Genomic DNA, 21693 nt, shown 5'->3' with positions numbered 1-21693 from the left:
CTAGTGCGTACGACCCGCGACACTCATTTCCTGTCTCCTGCCCCTTCACCATTCACAGAGCTATTGACCCCTTACATTGGTGGTCAGTGTAGATGTGGTCTCATACATTGGTGGTCAGTGTAGATGTGGTCCCTTACATTGGTGGTCAGTGTAGATGTGGTCTCATACATTGGTGGTCAGTGTAGATGTGGTCCCTTACATTGGTGGTCAGTGTAGAAGTGACCCGTTACATTGGTGGTCAGTGTAGAAGTGACCCGTTACATTTGTGGTCAGTGTAGATGTGGTCCCTTACATTGGTGGTCAGTGTAGAAGTGGTCCCTTACATTGGTGGTCAGTGTAGAAGTGACCTGTTACATTGGTGGTCAGTGTAGAAGTGGTCCCTTACATTGGTGGTCAGTGTAGATGTGGTCCGTTACATTGGTGGTCAGTGTAGATGTGGTCTGTTACATTGGTGGTCAGTGTAGAAGTGGTCCCTTACATTGGTGGTTAGTGTAGATGCGGTCCCTTACATTGGTGATTAGTGTAGATGTGGTCCCTTACATTGGTGGTCAGTGTAGATGTGGTCCCTTACATTGGTGATTAGTGTAGATGTGGTCCCTTACATTGGTGGTCAGTGTAGATGTGGTCCCTTACATTGGTGATTAGTGTAGATGTGGTCCCTTACATTGGTGGTTAGTGTAGATGTGGTCCCTTACATTGGCAGGAGAGGAGTGAAGGGAAATACTGTAGTGCAGGGGTCTCCAAACTTTTCAAACAAAGGGCTGATTTATGGTCCTTCCAACTTTAGGGGAGGGCCGGAGTGTGGCCAGTGGGGGTAGAAAATGTTTTGGGACTAGCATCAGTGAGAATAAACATGGCCTCAGGGATGGCGGTCAGTAGGAGGAAGAGTAGTGCCCCATCATTGGTATTAATGGGAGGAATAGAACCCCATAAGTGTTATCAGTGGAAGAAATAGTGCCCCATTGTTGGTGTCAGTGCACCAAGGGCCAGATAAAGGCTAGCAAAGGGCCACATCCGGCCCTCGGGCTGCAGTTTGGTGACCCCTGCTGTAGAGAATCAGTTGAGTGACAGCTCAGAGCCTACTGACATCACATCCAAGATGGCGGCACCAGCAACAGTTTCATGGCTTTTGAATGTCTACACAAGGGAAGTTTTAACTGGTAAATAAAATGCATAAACGTTATTAAACACAGATATCATTTTATGACATGGTCTCTTTATAGATTAAAGGGGAACTACACTATATCTGAGCACCACAAACTGAAAACACTATGAAATTCATTTTTTATATTCACAACAAACTCTCCCATCCATCCATATCTCCATGCTTTATTCTGTTGAGAAATAACTTTGACACCTCCCCCGGCATTTCTAGCCATGGCCAGAAAGGGCAGATGATTCATGTAGAATTTACCTCCTGGAATCCATCTTCCCTTAGCTCAGGCATGCAGGCAAGAGGGTATGTGTACGTAATTGAGAAAGCCTCTTCTCCCCTTTTCCCCTCCTCCAGATGAAAGAACAAAATGCCCATGAAGACTCCTGGGATGTATGAAATCATTTTGGTCTAGGCCAGAAACCAGGAAGCAGCTGAAGAAATGTAAAAAAAAAAGTATATATAATATACCTCCCTATGGACCTACGAGGGTTAGCAGCATACAGATTCAAACTATTTCATGTTGATTGAGAGACTTTAGTTCCTCTTTACATAGGTGTTCAGCTAGATTTCAGCATTGGGGTATATTGTACACAGGTGTTTGATATCATTTCTTTTCCATACATGTCAGTGTGTGTGCATGCTAAGCATGTCAGATACATCTCATAGGTCAGTGTACAAAAGTCCTTCAATTGCTGGAAAAAGTGACCACAAGGATTATTACTGTATCTACATCAAATAAAAATGGAATGCTGCTGACACCTGCTGGGCACTTTTACTTATTACAGATTCCTTTTAACTACAATAACACCAATTTTGTAAAAGAACAAACTTTGTAAATATGGGAAAGGCAAAAGCATCAAAACTGTAAGGTATATAATGAAATAATAACCCAAAGTATACTGTATTTTCTCGGAAAATGTCCTGGGCTTTCCCCCTTATTAAAACCAGTGTTTGGAGAACTACATTAGAGCAAACAGGTCTGTATGTCGTGTCAGTATTGAGTCAATGTATGGGAGAAATGTCAAGAAACAATGTGCATGTTCTGGAGAAAGTCACTAAAGGAAAGTATTTGTGATGCAAATAGGAGCCAATAGGATTCTTTGATACAGTGTTTCTCGAAGTTCTTTAAAGCTGAATTCCAAATATGGATTTTTTCGCATAGGTACATTGGTTCAGCTTGGTCCAAGGTAAGTATGCATATGCCATACCTGTGGGACCAGTGTGAAAGTGGAGAATCACTGTAGTAGTCTTTGCTACTACAGTGATTGCCACAGTCTTCTGGGTCCTGTGCCAAGTGGCTGCCATGCTGCATAGTGAACACAGGGGCTTGCTTGATGGGTACAGGCACTATTCACAGAACACCTTGCATTTTTCTCAATTAAAACAAAGCATATCTAATTGGAGAGAGTGGAGATCATGACATCACCTTTCCATCCTCTCCACTTCATCCAGTCAGATTCATTGAGAATAATGCAAGGTGTTCTGTGAGTAGCACCATGCCAAGCAAGCAACCTCCTGCGTTCAGTAATCAGATCTACTGCCCTGTCAGAAATACAAATTTGGTGACTGGTAAACAGCTCTCATATACAGTATGTTTTTAATCTGTGTTCCGCTTTAAAAGCGGTATTAAACCCAAAACCAATCATGCATTATATTGCAGCTTACCAGTCATAAGATGTGATGGCTGCATCAGTGTTCGTTGGCTTCTCCCCCTATATTTTCACCTGGTGATCTGGCCAGTAACATACCTCCTGTATTAGTGAGACACAACTCTGGAGGAATGTGTACAGGACACAGCAGACAACAGTATTGTCAGTCTGGGATGGGAGGGGGGGGAGTGCTAAATATATTAGCAGATTTGAATACAAATAACAAATTGAGGCCAAACTCCAGCAAACACTTTATAATCAATTACAGTAACAGTTTTTTCTTTTGGATAAAAGTTCTATATGAATAAAAAAAAATTGATCATTTTAATCACCCATCAGTGGTAAATGGATGGGCTTGTAAACTGACACATTCTGCTGGAGAGCTTAAATTTCTGAAAAACAACAGACTTGGTGGCTGAGTCACCAGATGAAGATAGAAGAAAGATAGCCAAAAAGGAAACGAATACAACCATCACATCTAAGAATTGAGAAGCTGCAATATAAAATATTTTTCTTTTGGGTTTAATACTGCTTTAACACTGTAGTTCACATCACACACATTCAACCAACTCTGGATTGAGAGGTCTGAAAACTGGTCTTTCAATGTTGCACACCCATTGCCGCACACATCTGTTCCTTAAGGGCATCATACACAACAGTGAGAACATTTTCTAGAGCTCTTAACATGTGGCCTGGAGGTAATTGTAAATCATACTAAATCACAGTGCTTTTATTCAACTGTGCGTGCCTTATTACTGCAGGGCAAGGTATGAGTTTCATTTAAAGCATATAACATTTCATTTAAAGCATATAACATTTGGGCCCCCTCCCCCTTTAAAAAATCACCCAATGTAAGTAGTTCCAAAATGTACCTGAAAAAAAGATCCAATTTATGTGCCACTGCTTGCAGCAACCTATGCTTGCCCTTCGCTTAGCACTCTACATTCCATAACCCCTGGTTCACATATCCGCATTCCTGCGGGCCATGTTTTGCGCGGGCACAAGAGCCCATTCATTTGAATGGACTCCTGTGCCCCAGGACACGCAGGGAAGAAGTCCCTGCACTTCTTTGGAAACACCAGCCCTCGCGGGAACCTCAGTTCCCAGTGCAGTTGCGATTTCCAGTGCGGGCGGCCTGCCATTAGAATTAATGGAACCCGCCCGCAGGTCCGCATTCTTCTGTGTGGGTGGTGCGGCTGCACAAATATTTGTGCGGATCCGCAGCGGCACCACCTGCACATATGTGAACCTAGCCTAAGTCAGGGTTTCTCAATCATTTCACCCGAGAGGAACCCTTGAAATAATTTTAAGTTCTCAGGGAACCCTTGCTAAAACTAGTGGGGAGAATGTCCCTTACATTTGTTGTAAGTAGGAAGGAGCTCCTTTACAGTGGTGGTCAGAATCAGGGGCGGACTGACCATTTGGAATCTCGGGCAGTGCCCGAGGGCCCGGGGTCAGTAGGGGGCCCCATGAGATGCCCCTGGTACCTTTTTCATAGGCTTTTTTAAGTTTGGGCAAGGACACAGGGGCCCCATGATCCCCTATTGCCCGGAGGCCCCATGAGTTGTCAGTCCGCCCCTGGTCAGAATGCCACCCTTACTAACAGCTAAGAAGATCATTAGTATCATGCCGCTCTGCTGAGTGGAATTGGACCTAGAACCTTGCAGGCATCATCAGAATAGAGGTCCTTTAGCTACAGATCAAGGAACACTTAGCAACCTCTGGAGGAACTGTAGGGGTTAGTGTAATCCTAGTTGACAATGTCTGCCCTAAGTAAACGTTACATGCCTGCTACTTCCCAGTATGGGGTAACATGTTGCTCCCCTTCTCACATCACAGGGCTTATGTTTGATGGTTGACCACTTAAGCAGGCTATAGAACATAAGATTTTACTTGATCGCTTGATTCCCCCATCAACACAGTCAGTGTTGATGGGGAAATCCCTCCCATGAAGCTATTGTGTTCTTACAGCCCGGGGGGTTGGGTAAGGGGAACTTTCCCTGCCGCAAGGACACAGTGATTATTGCTCTTTGTAGAGTGAATTGGGAACATACTGCATTATGGCCACCAGATGGAGCTGAAAGAGTAAATAAATCATGTATTTCATGTGATCATCAGCTCCATTTAGAGATCATAATGCACTAGTTTTCTGATTCCCCTATGAAGAACATTCAAACTGGAGAGAAAATATCCCAATAATATTCAATTTTGCCCCCATTTGCACAGAACAAATGTGCATGCAGTTTCACAGGACAAATAGCTTGGATTTTTTTTTTTTCATAAATACACCACTACGTAAAAACATGTTTCTTTGGCTGATGTGTGGACTCTAAAAACACACTTTTGTAGATGATGCATTCCCTTTAATCATTGAAAAAAGTGTTTATATTTTTCAGACTTGGATAAGCCTTGTGGCTTCATTCTATTCATTCGGTTTTACAAAAGAAAAGAAAAGGAGGAAGAGGGAAAAAGTAGGAAGGAGTGCAACAAGAGGATAGAAGGGCAACGGCAAACAGCAAAGGGAGGAGGAGGTGATGAGTGAGCTGGATGGGGCGAGGGAAGTTTGAGCATGGGGGTGCTCCTAGCCCACTAGGGCATCCTACATGGCATACTGCGTTAATTAAAAGTCATAATAGATGTCTATCTAAAGTAGATGAAAGGAAATACCTAACCCAAAGGTTCCAGCAGCTTTGCTGTTGTTTTCTTATAAATTATTGGCTTTGACTTTGTGGAAGTTTAGAGTTGAGGTTTTCCAGTATTTGGCAAAGTCTTTTAGTTGCTTTGTGGCTTCATTCTAGATGTGCATCCTCAGTTAACCCCGCTTGTTCTTGAAGGTAAGTAGACGCTTGGAAGTGTCCCAGCAGAGCTGCCCTTTGTATTGCATTGAGGCCAAGACTATCTTTTGTATTTAGAGAGGCTCCATTCTGAACCAGCAACTGTATGACACTGAGGTGTCCTGCACCCGCTGCTCTGTGTAGCGCTGTTCGCCCATGCTTGTCTGCGATGTCCACCTGAGCTTTTCTCTCTAACAGCAGCCGGACCACCTGTGAGAGTAGAATAACAAGGTAGGGATGTTGATATCAGCAATCTGGAAACTGTTCAGTAGACATGTAAGGAAATAAACTCCAGAGCAACATACTGAAAGAGGTGCTGGGAACTTTTAAACTTGTACATAAAGTCAAAACAAGGACAATTTCAAACAATCGCAAGAACTCTGGTGAGTGGCTCCCACACAGCAAGGCTTCCCTCAATGGGCACCCAAAAGTAGCTCAAACCAAAGAAATACAAAAAGGAGCAAAAGACCAAACCTAGATGAAAGAGACCAATGTAGTTTTAATTGTTAAAAGTAAGTAATATAAAAACATCCAAAGCATTTTGTGCTGAACGCTCCACGTGGAGTAACAACTTGACACTAATTGCTGTAATCAAACTGGGTGTTTTCTGGAGACTGGACCCCAATCAGTGCTGAAGCCATTTTTGCACACATGCTAAAATGCAAATTTTGGGCCTGAAGATTAGTCAAAACCACCAAACATTATATATTTTCTGAAAGCAAAGACCCTGGGAAACAAATGGTAGTTTTTACTATTTTTTATTTCACTTGTTATTAGCACATGTTATGAAAGCTATATTTTTAGTAAAGAAAATACTGGTGGTTTCTTCATCAGTGTGTCATAGTGATTGGGCAGCTTTACATAGTTGCATAGTTAGTCTGGCTGAAAAAAGGCAAAAGTCCATCCAGTTCAAAAAAAAAAAAAAGTTATAATCCTATACCCACAGTTGATCCAGAGGAAGGCAAAAAAAAAAACTCAGCAAAGCATGATCCAATTTGCTCCTGCAGGGAAAAAAATTCCTTCCTGATCCCCCAAGAGGCAATCAGATATTCCCTGGATCAACTTAATCTATAAATGTTAGTATCCAGTTATATTCTGTGTATCTAAGACATAATCCAGGCCTTTTTTTAAAGCAATCCACTGAGCTGGCTGGAACCAACTCTTGAGGGAGTCTATTCCAGATTTTCACAGCTCTCACTGTGAAGAAACCTTTCCGTGTTTGAAGATTACATTTCTTTTCCTCCAGACATAAAGAGTGTCCCCTTGTCCTCTGTGATGACCTCAGGGTGAATAGCTCTACACCGAGTTCACTATATGAACCACTGATGTATTTATACATGTTGATCATATCCCTCCTTAATCTCCTCTTCTCAAGAGAGAATAAATTCAGTTCCTCTAATCTTTCCTCATAGCTGAGCTCCTCCATGCCTCGTATCAGTTTGGTTGCCCTTCTCTGTACTTTCTCCAGTTCCCCAATGTTCTTTTTGTGAATTGGTACCAAAAACTGAACTGCATATTCCAGATGAGGTGTTACTAATGATTTGTACCGGGGTAATATGATATCTCTCTCTCTGGAGTCTATACCTCTTTTAATACAAGAGAGGATTTTGCTCAATTTAGAAACTGCAGCTTGGCATTGTATGCCGTTATTAAGCTTGTGATCTACCAGAGCCCCCAGATCCTTCTCCACCATTGATTCCCCCTGTTGTACCCCCCATAGTATGTATGATACATGCATATTCTTAGCCCCCAAGTGCATAACCTTACATTTATCAACATTAAACCTCATTTGCCAAATAGTTTACAGATGGTAAATTTCTATGACTGACTCCTGGATATCAGTAAGAACCTGACAGGGTTTCAAACTCTTTACCACTCCACCCATAACTAAGTAAACAGTTTTGACTTGACATATACTTACGTGAAGGAAAAGAACATAAATATTTCACCCACCTATGGACTCTAAAAACACCATGTGGAAACTGGCTCATATGTGCAAGTTTTGTACAGCATCATATACTTATAGGATTTTGGTAGTATTGCTCTCTAATTTGTGACTACCATTGCACACTTTTGCTTTGTATAGAATATTGCACATTTTTGGATTGTTGCACATTTTTGCTTTGTATAGGAACGTTCTACAAAAACAGAAATCTATAATGGCTCAGATCTTTAACAGCTTTGGTCGCACATAAGGATAGCCCATAGCAGGATAGCAGGCTCTTGGCATCAGATCCCAGCATTGCTTTACGATATAGAAAATCAATATGGACTGGGACAGAGACTGGGTGGTATAGACAGGGTTCTGTAGTCCAGTAGGGGAGAACATGGCTCACAACACTGCTTGGGATTTATGTATAGAAATTTTTATTTTGTTGTGTTTTTTATTGCCAAGACTAGATTTTTAGAGTAACCCAAATTTAAATAATCTATTGGCAAACTCGGTATAAGATGTTAAAGCCATCAAGTATTTAATTTGACTATATTCTATTGTCGCTATGGCAGGAACTTAGGGAAAGTCTTCCCAAAAGAGACAGCAATAAAGCTGACGATGTTTCCACCTTCCCTATTCAAAAAGACAAATAAATGAAGAGGATAAACTGTATTCCACATGCCTCTCTAACCTTCTGTGTTGTCTAACAACGTGCCAATATATGTTCCTGCATGTGCATTTATTCTCCTTTGTCCAGATCAAAGGCATCTTTACAAGAGACCAGTGCCTGCCAGGACTAATTACCTGTCTTTCTTTCCTTGTGTACTGTAATTAAGTACATCTTGTTCTTTGTGTGGGGGAATTCAGTCGTCCTAGTTACTGAAATGAGAGTTCCTTGCCATAATCAGTCTAGCTCTGTTGCTTCGTTTACTCACCTCCAAGTTCCCATTATTGGCTGCCACAGCCAGCGCAGTCCTGCCTAGCTGGTCTTGAATGTTTACATCAGTTCCCTTTTCTAGCAGGTAGTCCAAAGCTTCTAGTTTTCCAGTCTCTGTAGCGATGTGTAATGGGGTCAGATTCCCAGCAGCCTCTAGGGCTAGGGGGACCCCATAGTCACCAAGAAGCTCCATGATGTGAACATGATTACTCACTGTGGCCCAATGTAATGGACTCCATTGGTTGTTATCACCTATACAGGGGTCCAGGTTTTGTTTTAGCAGTAGCTGGGTGATGAGCGTGTGCCCATTGGCAGCAGATAAGTGCAGAGCTGTGAGGCCTCCCTTTGTAACAGCTGTGGCTTGGGCTCCACGCTTAAGAAGTACTTCAGACAGGTTGGTATGGCCACTCCATGCGGCATGGTGGAGAGGTGTGCAGCCTGAGGCATCTTGGATATTCAGAGAAGCTCCCCGTTGTATCAACAATTTTGCTGTGGCCAAATGACCGTTTGAAGCTGCACAGTGTAGAGGGGTCCAGCCAAGATCATCCCTTAAGGAGAAATAAATATGAATGAAATATTTTAACATTTGCATTGAGAAAATAATTGCAATGTTAGTATGTGCCCATATGCTGAAAAATGTTAGCGGTGATGGCATGGTATTTGTGGACAATAGCAAAACCATTTATTTTCTGTTTTTTTGCACCCTTTACCCACTACAACAGGGAGATCACTCCTCAGTCTCCTGCATTGTTGTTACAACCTACAGTACCTCTGTTTTAGCACTTTAGTCCATTGTTGGGGCATAAATGGTCACTAACAACGAGAATTTTGGCTAAAGAAAAATTAGGAAGCTTGGAGAGGACAGAGACCCCTGTGTTTGGATACATAGCAGAGTAGGGTGGTAATCCTCCATGTGATGCTGTCATTGGTTATCCTCCAAGTTATGCTGCTGGAAATTATCTAGTGAACCAAGGGGTCCTGCTCATCTATATGGGTGCTATGGCCAGTGACATTCCTGCCTTTCAGAACTAGAATGCATAATCCCAACATACACGTTCCTGCGCTTAAAGATGGCTGTATGTGAAAGCAGATGCTGCAGCGACCATCGGCTGGAACCGAGAGCAGTCAGAGGAGAAGAATGTCACCAGCACACCATGGATCTCCAATGTGGGTCCAAAGATAATGAAAAAAGTGTATCCTATGCCACCTATAGGTGAAATATGTGATTCAATACACCACTGTATAATAAGCTGTAAATAATATTAAGTCTTATTCTGGGAGTGGCTGCAAACATAAGAGAGTGTTCCCACAGTAATAATAATAATAAACCAAAAAATATACTGTATACGCTGCACCTCTCTGTGATCATGTGATCTGTGCACCAAAAACTCATCATCAAATAAACAATTTCCTCATTTTAAACAATACAACAAATATCTTCTTTAAAACAGACCACATAACATATAGGCCCTGATTCACTATTGGGCGTGGGCGCATATTTATGGGCTTAAGCCCAATTTTCATGGGCGTCCGTCATTTTTTACCCTGCAACCTAATTCACTATTGACCAGAGCCCATAAGCAGACGCCCAATCTAATTCACAAAAAGACACACGCCCGAAATCAGACTCACAAAACAGACTTGCTAAGAAGCAAGTCTAAAACCATGAAAAATCACTGCAGAGACATGTTCACTTAGAAATTTGCTTTGCCAAATATCAGGACTTCACTTTAAACAATATCTGCTATTTCCAAAAAAATTAAGAATGTGTTAAAAATGGTTTTTTTCAAGGAAATCGACACAGTAAAAATCTAGAAGCCCGTGCAGTGTCTTTGGCAGATACAACTGAGCATGTGCAGAACACATTTTAGACTTCTGCCATGGGCGTTTGCTTTTTAGCCACTGACTAATAGTGAATCTTACTGTGGATTCCTCTGACAGCCGGCACTCGGTCGCGTCTATTGTGTTTAATAAACAGCACTCGGCATATCTTCATGTAATCTAACTAGATTTCCTTAGTTCTAGTGATTCTATTTTTGTTTCTTATCCTTTATAATTATTTCTGTAATGATTTTACTTATTTCAAAGGTCTAGATAATATTTATTTTGACAGCTGAATGTAAAAATAAAGGTCCACAATAAAAAAAAAAAAAAAAAAAAAAAAACAGCGTGGGTCCCCCTTCTCATCCTTACCAAGCCCTTCAGGTCTGGTATGGATATTAAGATGGAACTCCACGCTGAAATGTAAAAAAAAAACAGCGTGGGTCCCCCTCAATATCCATACCAGACCCTTATCCGAGCATGCAGCCCGGCAGGTCAGGAAAGGGGGGGGACGAGCAAGCGCCCCCCCCTCCTGAACCATACCAGGCCACATGCCCTCAACATGGGGGGGTGCTTTGAGGCAGGGGGGGCTCCCCCCCCCAAAGCACCTTGTCCCCATGTTGATGAGGACAAGGGTCTCTTCCCCACAACCCTGGCCGGTGGTTGTGGGGGTCTGCGGGCGGGGGGCTTATCAGAATCTGGAAGCCCCCTTTAACAAGGGGGCCCCCAGATCCCGGCCCCCCCCCTACGTGAACGAGTCTGCGGTACATGCTCCCGCAGACTCCTTCACAAAAAAAAAAAGTGTGGTGTAAAAAAAACACAGTACAGGGTCTTTGACAAGTCCTTTATTAAAACAATGTCCCCCGAAGTAGATCCAACGTCAATCGCGGCAGCGGCAGGGACCCGAAAAAAGGAAAAAAAAAAAAAAGGTTCCGCTCCAGTCCCAGGCTTCCAGCCTTGTGAAGAAAAGCCTAGCTGACATTTCTTATATAGGTATGGGGCGGGGCCAGCCGGGGACATCATCCGAGTGACCCGCCCCATGTCACATGCTTGCTGTTCCCGGCTGGCCCCGCCCCATAGCTATATAAGAAATGTCAGACTGTCTCCTGCATTCAGCTAGTTAGCCTCAGTGGAGAGACAGGGTGACATTTCTCAAATAGGTAAGGGGCGGGGATGATGTGCCCGGCTGGCCCCGCCCCTAACCTATTTAAGAAATGTCAGCTAGCCTCTTCTTCACAAGGCTGGAAGCCTCCGACGGGAGCGGAACCTTTTTTTTTTTTTTTTTCTTTTTTCGGGTCCCTGCCGCCGCCGCCGTGATTGACGTTGGATCTACTTCGGGGGACATTGTTTTAATAAAGGACTTGTCAAAGACCCTGTACTGTGTTTTTTTTACACCACACTTAGTTTTTTTGTGAATAAGTCTGCGGGACCATGTACCGCAGACTCGTTCACGTAGGGGGGGGGCCGGGATCTGGGGGCCCCCTTGTTAAAGGGGGCTTCCAGATTCTGATAAGCCCCCCGCCCGTAGACCCCCACAACCACCGGCCAGGGTTGTGGGGAAGAGGCCCTTGTCCTCATCAACATGGGGACAAGGTGCTTTGGGGGGGAGCCCCCCCTGCCCCAAAGCACCCCCCCATGTTGAGGGCATGTGGCCTGGTATGGTTCAGGAGGGGGGGGCGCTCGCTCGTCCCCCCCCCTTTTCTGACCTGCCGGGCTGCATGCTCGGATAAGGGTCTGGTATGGATATTGAGGGGGACCCACGCTGTTTTTTTTTTTAATTTCAGTGTGGAGTTCCCCCTTAATATCCATACCAGACCTGAAGGGCTTGGTAAGGATGAGAGGGGGGGACCCACGCTGTTTTTTTTATTATTTATTTAATTCACGGAAATAATTTGAAATTCAGCTGTCAGTGGGAAACCCCGATGACAGCTGAAACATTCCTTCTGTCCCTGCAGAGAGCTCCGCTATTATATTTGACATTAAAAAGTATAGAGACTGCAACATTGTATCTATTTGTATCCATTTCGGATATAGATGTTTTTATTCGGATACAAGTAGATACAATGTTGCAACCTTTATACTTTTTAATGTCAAATATAATAGCGCAGCTCTCTGCAGGGACAGAAGTAATTACTTTGCTATTATATTTGCAGGCCGTAGACAGGGCGAAAATCGAACAATTTTTTTACCATTGGTGGTAACGTCGGCCCATTGAACAACCAAATTTTTTTTTTTTTTTTTAAAACGGTCAGTTTTCGCCCCATCTATGGCCTGCATTTTTCTTTTTCTTATTCTTTTTTTTATTCTTCTTTTTTCTTGCAGGTCATGGCTCATGTGCAGATTTTTTATCTGTTAAAAGATCAGCCAATTTGCCAATCATTGCAGCTAAAATCGGCCGATCTGCAAAATCGGCCAATTTTTATCCAAATTTACCAATTAAAAAAAGTTGCAAAATCCCCAAAAATGGCTGACCAATTAACCCACTAACGGGCCGAAAATCAGCCGATTTTTTTTGCGCACGATTTTAGACCCATGTAAAGCAGGCCATAGATGGGTCTAAAATCGGCCGATTTTTCTGCCGAAAAAAATATCGAACGATTTTCGGGCCGTTAGTGGGTTAATTGGTCAGCTGTTTTTCGGGATTTTGGCACATTTTTTTTATCAGTAAATTTGGAACAAAAAATTTTCAACTTTACTGGTAAACAAAATATGCTAAAATCCCAAAAAATGGCCGACCAATTATCCCAATAACGGAAGAGGCCCTTGTCCCCATTAACATGGGGACAAGGTGCTTTGGGGGGGAGCCCCCCTTCCCCAAAGCACCCCCCCATGTTGAGGGCATGTGGCCTGGTATAGTTCAGGAGGGGGGGCGCTCGCTCGTCCCCCCCCCCTTTCCTGACCTGCCGGGCTGCATGCTCGGATAAGGGTCTGGTATGGATTTTGGGGGGATCCCCAAGCTGTTTTTTTTTTTATTTCAGCGTGGAGTTCCCCCTTAATATCCATACCAGATCCGAAGGGCTTGGTACGGATGTGAGGGGGGACCCCACGCTTTTTTTTTTTTTTGTACATTCAGCTGTCAGTGGGGAACCCCGCTGACAGTTGAAACATTAACACATGGCTGTCGCTCCTACAATCCCGCATGAGTTATGTTATCAACTCATGCAGCATTTTAGTAGCGAAAACCAATGCAGCGCTCATGTTTCAGCTGTCGGCGGAGTTCCCCACTGACAGTTGATGTAAAAGTATTGCAGGGAATTATAAACAATTTGTAAAAAACCCGGCGTGGGGTCCCCCCTCTCATCCATAATAAGCCCTTCGGGTCTCGTATGGATGTTAAGGGGTAACTCCACGCTGAAATTAAATAAAAAACAGCATGGGGTACCCCCCAAAATCCATAACAGATACTTATCTGAGCATGCAGCCCAGCAGGTCAGGAAAGGGGGGGGGACAAGCGAGCGCCTCCCCCCCTCCTGAACCATACCAGGCCACATGCCCATACCAAATTATTCAAACATTTGTAAACAGACCAATTAACTGAAATGGTTTGGCATTTGTACCCCAAATATGACGTTCCCTGAGGCATTGGTAAACCGAGGTACGCCTGTATTAGTATTGCAATCCTTTGTATTGGGATACATAGAACCAACATACATCTGAATTGGCAACATAGCACAACATTTGTGTCACATTGGAGATATCTGGTAGTTATACTGACCTTGCCCAGGGACCTAAGATTGATTCACAGCACAGAAATACAGGCTGGATTAGCAATGTAGCTCCGTGGATTAGTGGTTAGCACTACTGCCTCACAACTCTAGGGTTGTCGGTTTGAATCCCAACCCCGGTGAGGAAGTAGCATGATCTCCGTGTGTGGCTGTCTTCAAATAGATGTTCTGGCAACATCTTTGCTTTCTGTCTAAATGATCCCTAAAATGTGAATTAGAATGAGGCCTTGTCTGTTGAAACACCTTCAAAGCTGCACCTTATGTGAATGTCATACAATGGAATGTCATACAATGGGATAAGAGCCTGGAGCACTAATAGATTTGATAATGATGGTTTACACTCCATCCACTTTTGTGAAGGATTTGGCAAGCAAAGAGCTGACAGAGAGAGAGAAAGTCTGCAAAGTCGCACCCTATTGTATGCTATTAGAGCGACCACATGGGTGTGTTTCAAACATTGATTTCTATAGTACATATAGTATATGTATATAGTATGTAGTATATAGTAGTACATGTACTACTTTAGTGGCAATTTGCATAGAGATCTGTGTCAGATGTCTTGAAAATTGCATTGAAATGGTCAATTTTACTGTAAGTCGCAGGATTTGTAAATCAGCTTTGCCCAGAGTGTAATGTTTGGTGAAGTTTGATTTCTGGAGTGTTTTGCCAATTGATGGGAAATTCACCATACTACTCAAATCGATTTGTCATTTTCAGTATTGCATACAAGATGTGGTCATGTGACTGTCTTAACTCATGCGAGAATCTGGAGGGAATTGTGACCATAGTAGCAATAAAGGTTCCAATTGGGGTTCCCTTTCACATCCCTGCTCAATGTTCTGTTGTATGCTGCACACGTACATTTCACTGTATATTTCTTTCTGATTTGTGGGGCCTGTATACCAAGGGTTAATGCAGGTAGGAAGCGGATTCATCAGGTGAAAACACTTTCACTGACCAAATTAAGGTCAGTGGTGGGTGAGGCTTCGTTGGGTGTGGGGCCTTGTTTGGCACGCTCCTAATACAACCTAGCTTATATAAAGATGTGCAGTAGGGAGTGATTTGGCCTGTTACTAGGCCGGGTGGTTTGTGACTAAGTCCTTGCATGGTGTGGTTTGGGGGGAAGAAGAGATTTTGTGCTGAATTGCCCCAGACACCACTCAGGCTGTGTTTGGAAGTGGGCTGGAAATGTTTGCATATTTTTGGCCTTGTAAAGTGTGTTTGTGTGTTATTGCACAATGATTGTGTTTTTTCTCTTTCCATTGAAAGCCTCACACATGTCAATCGTTTTGTTTAAAATCTGCTCTTGTTTTAATTTTGTTTGCTTATTTAGACTCCAATGCATTTTTCTGACAAACCTGCTGACAAATGTATGTGTAGGGGGTTTGTAGAGGTGGGAGGGGTTTTTTTTCACATGCTTTGTTTTCTTGATATTTTGATCTGTAGACTTTTTTTTGTGAATGGATCTTCATACTAAGTGATTGTGTAAGTAAACCTTATGTGCACGAAAATGTTACTTGATTCATCTTCCCCTTTGTTTCCTGCTATAACCTGAGCACACACAGTTCACTAGAAGTATCTTTAGATTGTAAGCTCTTATGAGCAGGAGTGTTTTATTTTTGCCACGTGAATCCTATTTTTGTGACTCACCAAGATATTGACTGTACCTACTTGTTCCTGCTGACCAAATAAATGACGATATATTTGATCAATAAATGTTTGACCGATGTTTTTGTGTTTATTTTATGTTCAATATATGAACAACCTTAATAGTTACTTTGTATACTTATATAATCTGCTCAAATGTAGCTTGTAAGAGCGTGAATATGCAAGTGTGTGCAAACTGGCTTTTTCAAAACCAAAAAAAAAAAAACCCACTTGCACCACAATATTGTTATGTACTAATGAATGTCACATTCACTGTGCAGCCAGCTACAGCTTTTCTACAATTCGATTTACAGTAATAAAATAGTCCACACTTTGTTGATTTTTGGCCTTTGGCAACAAATATTAGCCAAGGTTAAAAAAAACAAATCAATAAGAAACACACATTTGCGAAAGCTATCATAGCCGTGCATAGAAATGCGCGATTGCAAACAAATAGGCACCAAACAGGTGTCCGCATGGCGCATGAACGGCTATCCTGGAAGTCCGTCATCACGTGCGCGCGCACCCGGAAGTGGTTGTGGGGAGTGTAAGTGGATGAGAAGTGGTTGGAGGTTTTGTGTTGGTTGAAAATTTTGATAACTTTATTGGCATTTGGACATGGCGAGAGCACAGTTCTCAACTGAGGAGATGATCCTTATATGTAAAGTAAGTGTGGCCATTGCAAATATGTTTATAACATGTGAGGGACAGGTAATTGCAATTTTGTGGGTGGGGCCTAGCAGAATCTCACTTGGTGCACATGCTACTTATCTGTACATTAGCTCCTGGGTATTGATGGGTCAATTATATTAACCACTTGCCTACTGGGTACTCATACCCCCTTCCTGTCCTGGCCAATTTTCATCTTTCTGCACTGTTACACTTTGAATGACAATTGTGCAGTCATGCCACATTGTACCCATCTTAAATTTGTATCAGTTTTTTCAGACAAATAGAGCTTTCTTTGGGTGGTATTGACTTGCTGCTGTGAGTTTTACTTTTTGCTCGATAAACCACAAAATAGCTCATAATGAATAAAAGTCTGTTTATATTATAACATTTGGTAAACTGGTAATTTAGCAACACTGATGTGCGTTGATGAGGCGGCACTGCTGGCCACAGGTGGGCGGAACTGTTGGGTGGCACTGGTGGGCACTGATCATCGGGGCCGACCCCTGCTTTGATAACTGCTGGTTCTCGGCAGTACTTTCCACACATTCTGACAGCGTGATGAAAGTGCAGCCAAGACCCGGCAAATGCATTTCCCGGTGATCAGCGTGTCATTGGACATGGCTGATCACATGGTAAAAAGCCACTGTGATTGGCCTTTACCACATCACGTGATCAGCTGTGTCCTTAGGACACAGCAATCACGGAGAGCGCGTTCTGCCAGGATGTCATATGACACCCTCCCAGAGCTGCCTGGATGCAGTGTAGCGTTATTCGGCTATCTGCGGTCACCAAATAGGTAACCAGCTAGGCCTTCATGGCTAATCTTTGAATATCTGGACATGTATACTGCGTATAATGCATTACATTCTACAATGTGTTGGTGTACATGGTATTACAGTGTGCAATGCGTTGCTGGATTCTGCATGACAGTGGACAGCGTATCACAGTGTGCAATGCGTAGCTCCAGCCTGCATGACAGTGTACAGTGCATTACAGTCTACAATGTGTGGGTGTACACGGTATCACAGTGTGCAATGCGTTGCTCCATCCTGCATGACAGTGTACAGTGCATTACAGTCTACAATGTGTGGGTGTACACGGTATTACATTGTACAGTGTATTACAGTGTGCAATGCGTTGTACACTGCAGTGTGCACTAAAGCATTTTACACTCATGCACTGTACACACTAACGCATTTGACATTTCTAGTGTGCAATGCGTTAGTGTGCAATGCCTTGGACAGTACAATGCATTTGCAGTATTGGTGTATGTTTATGAAGCACAGATAATTCATCTGATTTTAGTTATCAAGGAGAAGTCTTCTCTGTCCCCCTGTTTATGAGGTGGAGGACAATTGTTTTCCGAAGAAGAGAGGAGACATTTTTTCAAGGAGATCTGTATAGATTTCCAGAGATATATGTAGATGGTTGAGGGGCTGCATGTGATCGCCGGAGATAATTGTGATTAACGATCACCTGAGTTAAACCAGTGAATGAAAAGTGTAAAAAAACATGGATTGAAAATAATCTGCACTGACCACTGTGCTTTGTCAAGCCACATATTGGCACATTCTGGTGTCACACAGATGCGATGTGAAATTTGCAGTGTTTTCTGTGCAAGCGCTGCACCGCATCACAACCGCAACCCCTTCATGCTACCTGCTGCGGCTTTCTAGGTGAAGTTACCAACACACCAATATTGGTACACAAAGCGTATTGCGATTTGCCAAATTGGATGGCATGCCTATTCACACCCATGTGCATACCCTGAAAAAGGGTCCTGCACATTTTTGGCCCGGATGCGGTGCAATTTGAGGTGTGCAAAATGTTTGTCTCTAATTGCAACGCACACAAATTGCATGTGATTTGCCCAGGAGTGCGGTGTTAGACCACAATGCATGTATGTGAAGCCAGAATAAAAGGATGTGGATTTTGTCTATTTTTACTTGCGCATGTTAACATTATGTAAGTGCATTTTTCTTCTGTTTTAACATGCTATAGAAATGCAACATGCATTTGGATGGAGTGTTTTTGTATGTGCATTTTGGAAGTATTCTAAACACACATTGACCCTAGGGCCACACCATATCTTATGCAGGCCATAGATGGGTCGAAAATCGGCCGATTTTTCGGCCGAAAATAAAATCGGCCGATTTTCGGATCGTTAGTGGGCTATTTGTTCGGCCGTTTTTCGGTATTTTGGCAGATTTTTTTTTTCGGTAAAGTTGGGAAAAAAACGGCCGAATTTGCCGATCGGCCGATTTTCGCGGCAATGATGGGCAAATTGGCCAATTTTTTACTGATAAAAAATCTGCACATGAGCAGTGACCTGCAAGAGGAAGACAAAAAGAAGAAAAAGAAGAAGAGGATGATGAAGAAGATGATGAAGAAGAGGATGATGATGATGATGAAGAAGAAGATGATGAAGAAGAAGAAGATGATGAAGAGGAAGAAGAGGATGATGATGAAGAAGAAGAAGATGATGAAGAAGAAGAGGATGATGAAGAAGAGGATGATGATGAAGAAGAAGAAGAAGAAGAGGATGATGATGATGATGATGAAGAAGAAGAGGATGATGATGAAGAAGAGGATGATGATGCAGAGGATGATGATGATGAAGAAGAAGAAGACGATGAAGAAGAGGATGATGATGAAGAAGATGATGATGAAGAAGAAGAAGAGGATGATGAAGAAGAAGAAGAAGAGGATGATGAAGAAGAAGAAGAAGAGGATGATGAAAAAGAAGAAGAAGAAGAAGAAGAGGATGATGGTGAAGAAGAAGAAGAAGATGAGGATGAAGAAGAAGAGGATGAAGATGAAGAAGAAGAAGAAGAGGATGATGATGATGAAGAAGAAGAAGAAGAGGATGATGATGAAGAAGAAGAAGAAGAGGATGATGATGATGATGATGAAGAAGAGGATGATGATGAAGAAGATGATGAGGATGATGATGATGAAGAAGAAGATGATGAAGAGGATGATGATGATGAAGAAGAAGATGATGATGATGAAGAAGAGGATGATGAAGATGAAGAAGAGGATGATGATGAAGAAGAAGTAGAAGAGGATGATGATGATGAAGAAGAAGAAGAAGAAGAAGAAGAAGAGGAAGAAGAAGGATGAAAAATTAGAGGAATTCCAGTATGGCAAAAAGTGTCCCTGCAGAGAGCTCCGCTATTTCTTTGACAGTTCCTTGACATTTACAGCGGTTGCAACATTGTATCTATTTGTTTCCGAATAAAAACATCTGTATTCAAAATGGATACAAATACATTGTTGCAACCGCTATAAATGTCAAAGAACTGTCAAAGAACTGTCAAAGAAATAGCGGAGCTCTCTGCAGGGACACTTTTTGCCGGCTGTAGACGGGATGAAAATCGGCCGATTTTTTTTTTTTTTACCATTGCTAGTAACATCGGCCGCTTGAACAACCGATTTTTCATTTTTTAAAAGAAAAATCGGCTGTTTTTCTCCCCGTCTATGGCCTGCATAAGCATTAGTGTGCCTGGGGGAGGGGGGGACCTTTGGCCTTTCCAAACACAGTAGATGCTCCAAGAATGTTTCCTTGAACTCTTGAAATGGTTAAAAAGGAAAGACACTCTAGATAGCCTGCACTGAGAATTGACTGTCATGATGACGTGTCAATGATTATTTGCTCTCATTTTTCAGGAGTGGTACTGCTTGCGGTTGAAGCTGGTAGAAATCCACCTTCACGTCCTCCACTCACCTTCACTTGTGGCCAGTGGATATTTTGTGGCCGCAGGCAAGAACTGGCATCGAGGACCTGCATAATGACCCTGGCATGCCAGAGGTGGTTTGGAAGCAGCACAGCAATTTGACCATCCCTTTCCTCTATGTTGGTTTTAGGGGTGCAGAATTGCTTCTCGTTCGTGAACGGACTGTCGCCGGATATCAGAGTCCCCATATTTTCAAGATATGTTTTAGCCATGTTGGCTTATTTTTATGTTATTTTCCAAGTGTGTCGCACCTAACCGCACAGTAGTGTGGTGCCATGCGTATTTGTGGCTGTGAATGGGGCTGTTTTTAATAGACGTGTGTAGGTGCAACAACGTTTTCATCATGGTACCTGCGCACATCTACATAGGGCATTGCATTTCTTTGCTGTGCTGGAAAATGTGTGTTCTTGCATGCGTTTCTGCACCGCCAATGGTGTGAACAAGTCCGAAGGGCTGGTTCACACTATAGAAACAGTTTAGATGTGTTCCTGATGGGTTTTTTTCATGCCCTTTTGGCATGCATGTTTAGTGTGTTCCAGTACATTTTGGATGCGTTTTGGACATGTTTACATTGCATTTTTGTATCCCTTCCACTTATTTTTTTCTATTTTCTTTGTATTCAATGTAGTTAGGGACATGTGCGTTTTAGTACATTCAAGGACGTTTCAATGTGTTCCAGTACAGTTCTGTGCAGAAACAATGCAGCGTGGTCAACTTTGTTTACAGCACCTGCAATGCATTGAAAATGCAAACGCTGATGTGAACTATGACATTGACAACCATATAACCTTCTTTCTGTGCGTTTGTGATGCTGAAAAAGCAACTGAAACACATGTAGTGTGAACTGGCCCTAAAGGTTATTAGAGGTCAGGGAACAGGACTGACCAGGAATTGTGAATTCAATCAGACTAGTGGTGAGATACAATCAGCAATTGTATAATAATGTGAGATCTGAGCTGTAGCTGATAGAAAATGAGACACATTCACTTGATCAGTAAATAGATAGTTAAAGAGTGGGGCGGTGATCCATAGATTTGCATATGGGACAGGTGATGATGGGGTGGGGGAGGGGGTCAAGTTGTATAAGGAGACAGATTTAAAAGAGAAAAAAGTTACAATGAAATATACACGGCATGAAACTTGCACATTTCATAATTGCCAGAAGAACAGTACGCAAGTAACATTAATCCACTTTCTAGTCATTAGGCAAAATCATAATTGATTGATCAATATTCCTGCCACAACCCAGAAAATTGATCTCCATTTTTTTGGGATGTTGCCAAGACTGGGATTAGAACCCATGACCCAAGTGCTGTAAGTTCTGAGCTCTAACCACTAAACCACTGTGGGAGACACAGTTTGAGCTATAATGTAGAATAGATACATTGTTTAAAAATGATAAAGCGAGCGCTGGTCAAATGATATAGACTAGTAAAATGGTATTACACAAGATAAATATAACCACGAACAGTAGTGCATGAACTCGTGAAAAGTCATCCACCCCTGTGACAGTGTACTACACTATTGAGCACCTTTCTGGCTCCTGTGGCTGAGCTAATTCCTCCCCAGGACCATTTGGGCA

The 21693-nt window shown here is 42.6% G+C and overlaps 1 protein-coding gene across 1 annotated transcript in view; it reads right to left on the bottom strand.

The window, feature by feature from the left end:
- Positions 1-5152: 5152 nt before the first annotated feature.
- ANKRD65 (ankyrin repeat domain 65) overlaps positions 5153-21693 on the bottom strand; it is a 65868-nt gene continuing 49327 nt past the window's right edge. Inside the window, exons 3-4 of the mRNA XM_089652533.1 lie at positions 8508-9057; positions 5153-5849 (exon numbers count right to left, since the gene is read on the bottom strand). Coding sequence (XP_089508659.1) covers positions 5595-5849; positions 8508-9057 — 805 coding nt within the window. The 3' untranslated portion in view covers positions 5153-5594. The remainder of the gene's footprint in view (positions 5850-8507; positions 9058-21693) is intronic.

The sequence above is a fragment of the Staurois parvus genome, unplaced genomic scaffold (assembly GCF_062004578.1).
Source record: "Staurois parvus isolate SC_StPar_1 unplaced genomic scaffold, SC_StPar_1.0 ptg000686l, whole genome shotgun sequence".
In the NCBI taxonomy this organism is placed as follows: Eukaryota; Metazoa; Chordata; class Amphibia; order Anura; family Ranidae; genus Staurois; species Staurois parvus.
This window is presented reverse-complemented; position numbering and strand designations above follow the sequence as displayed.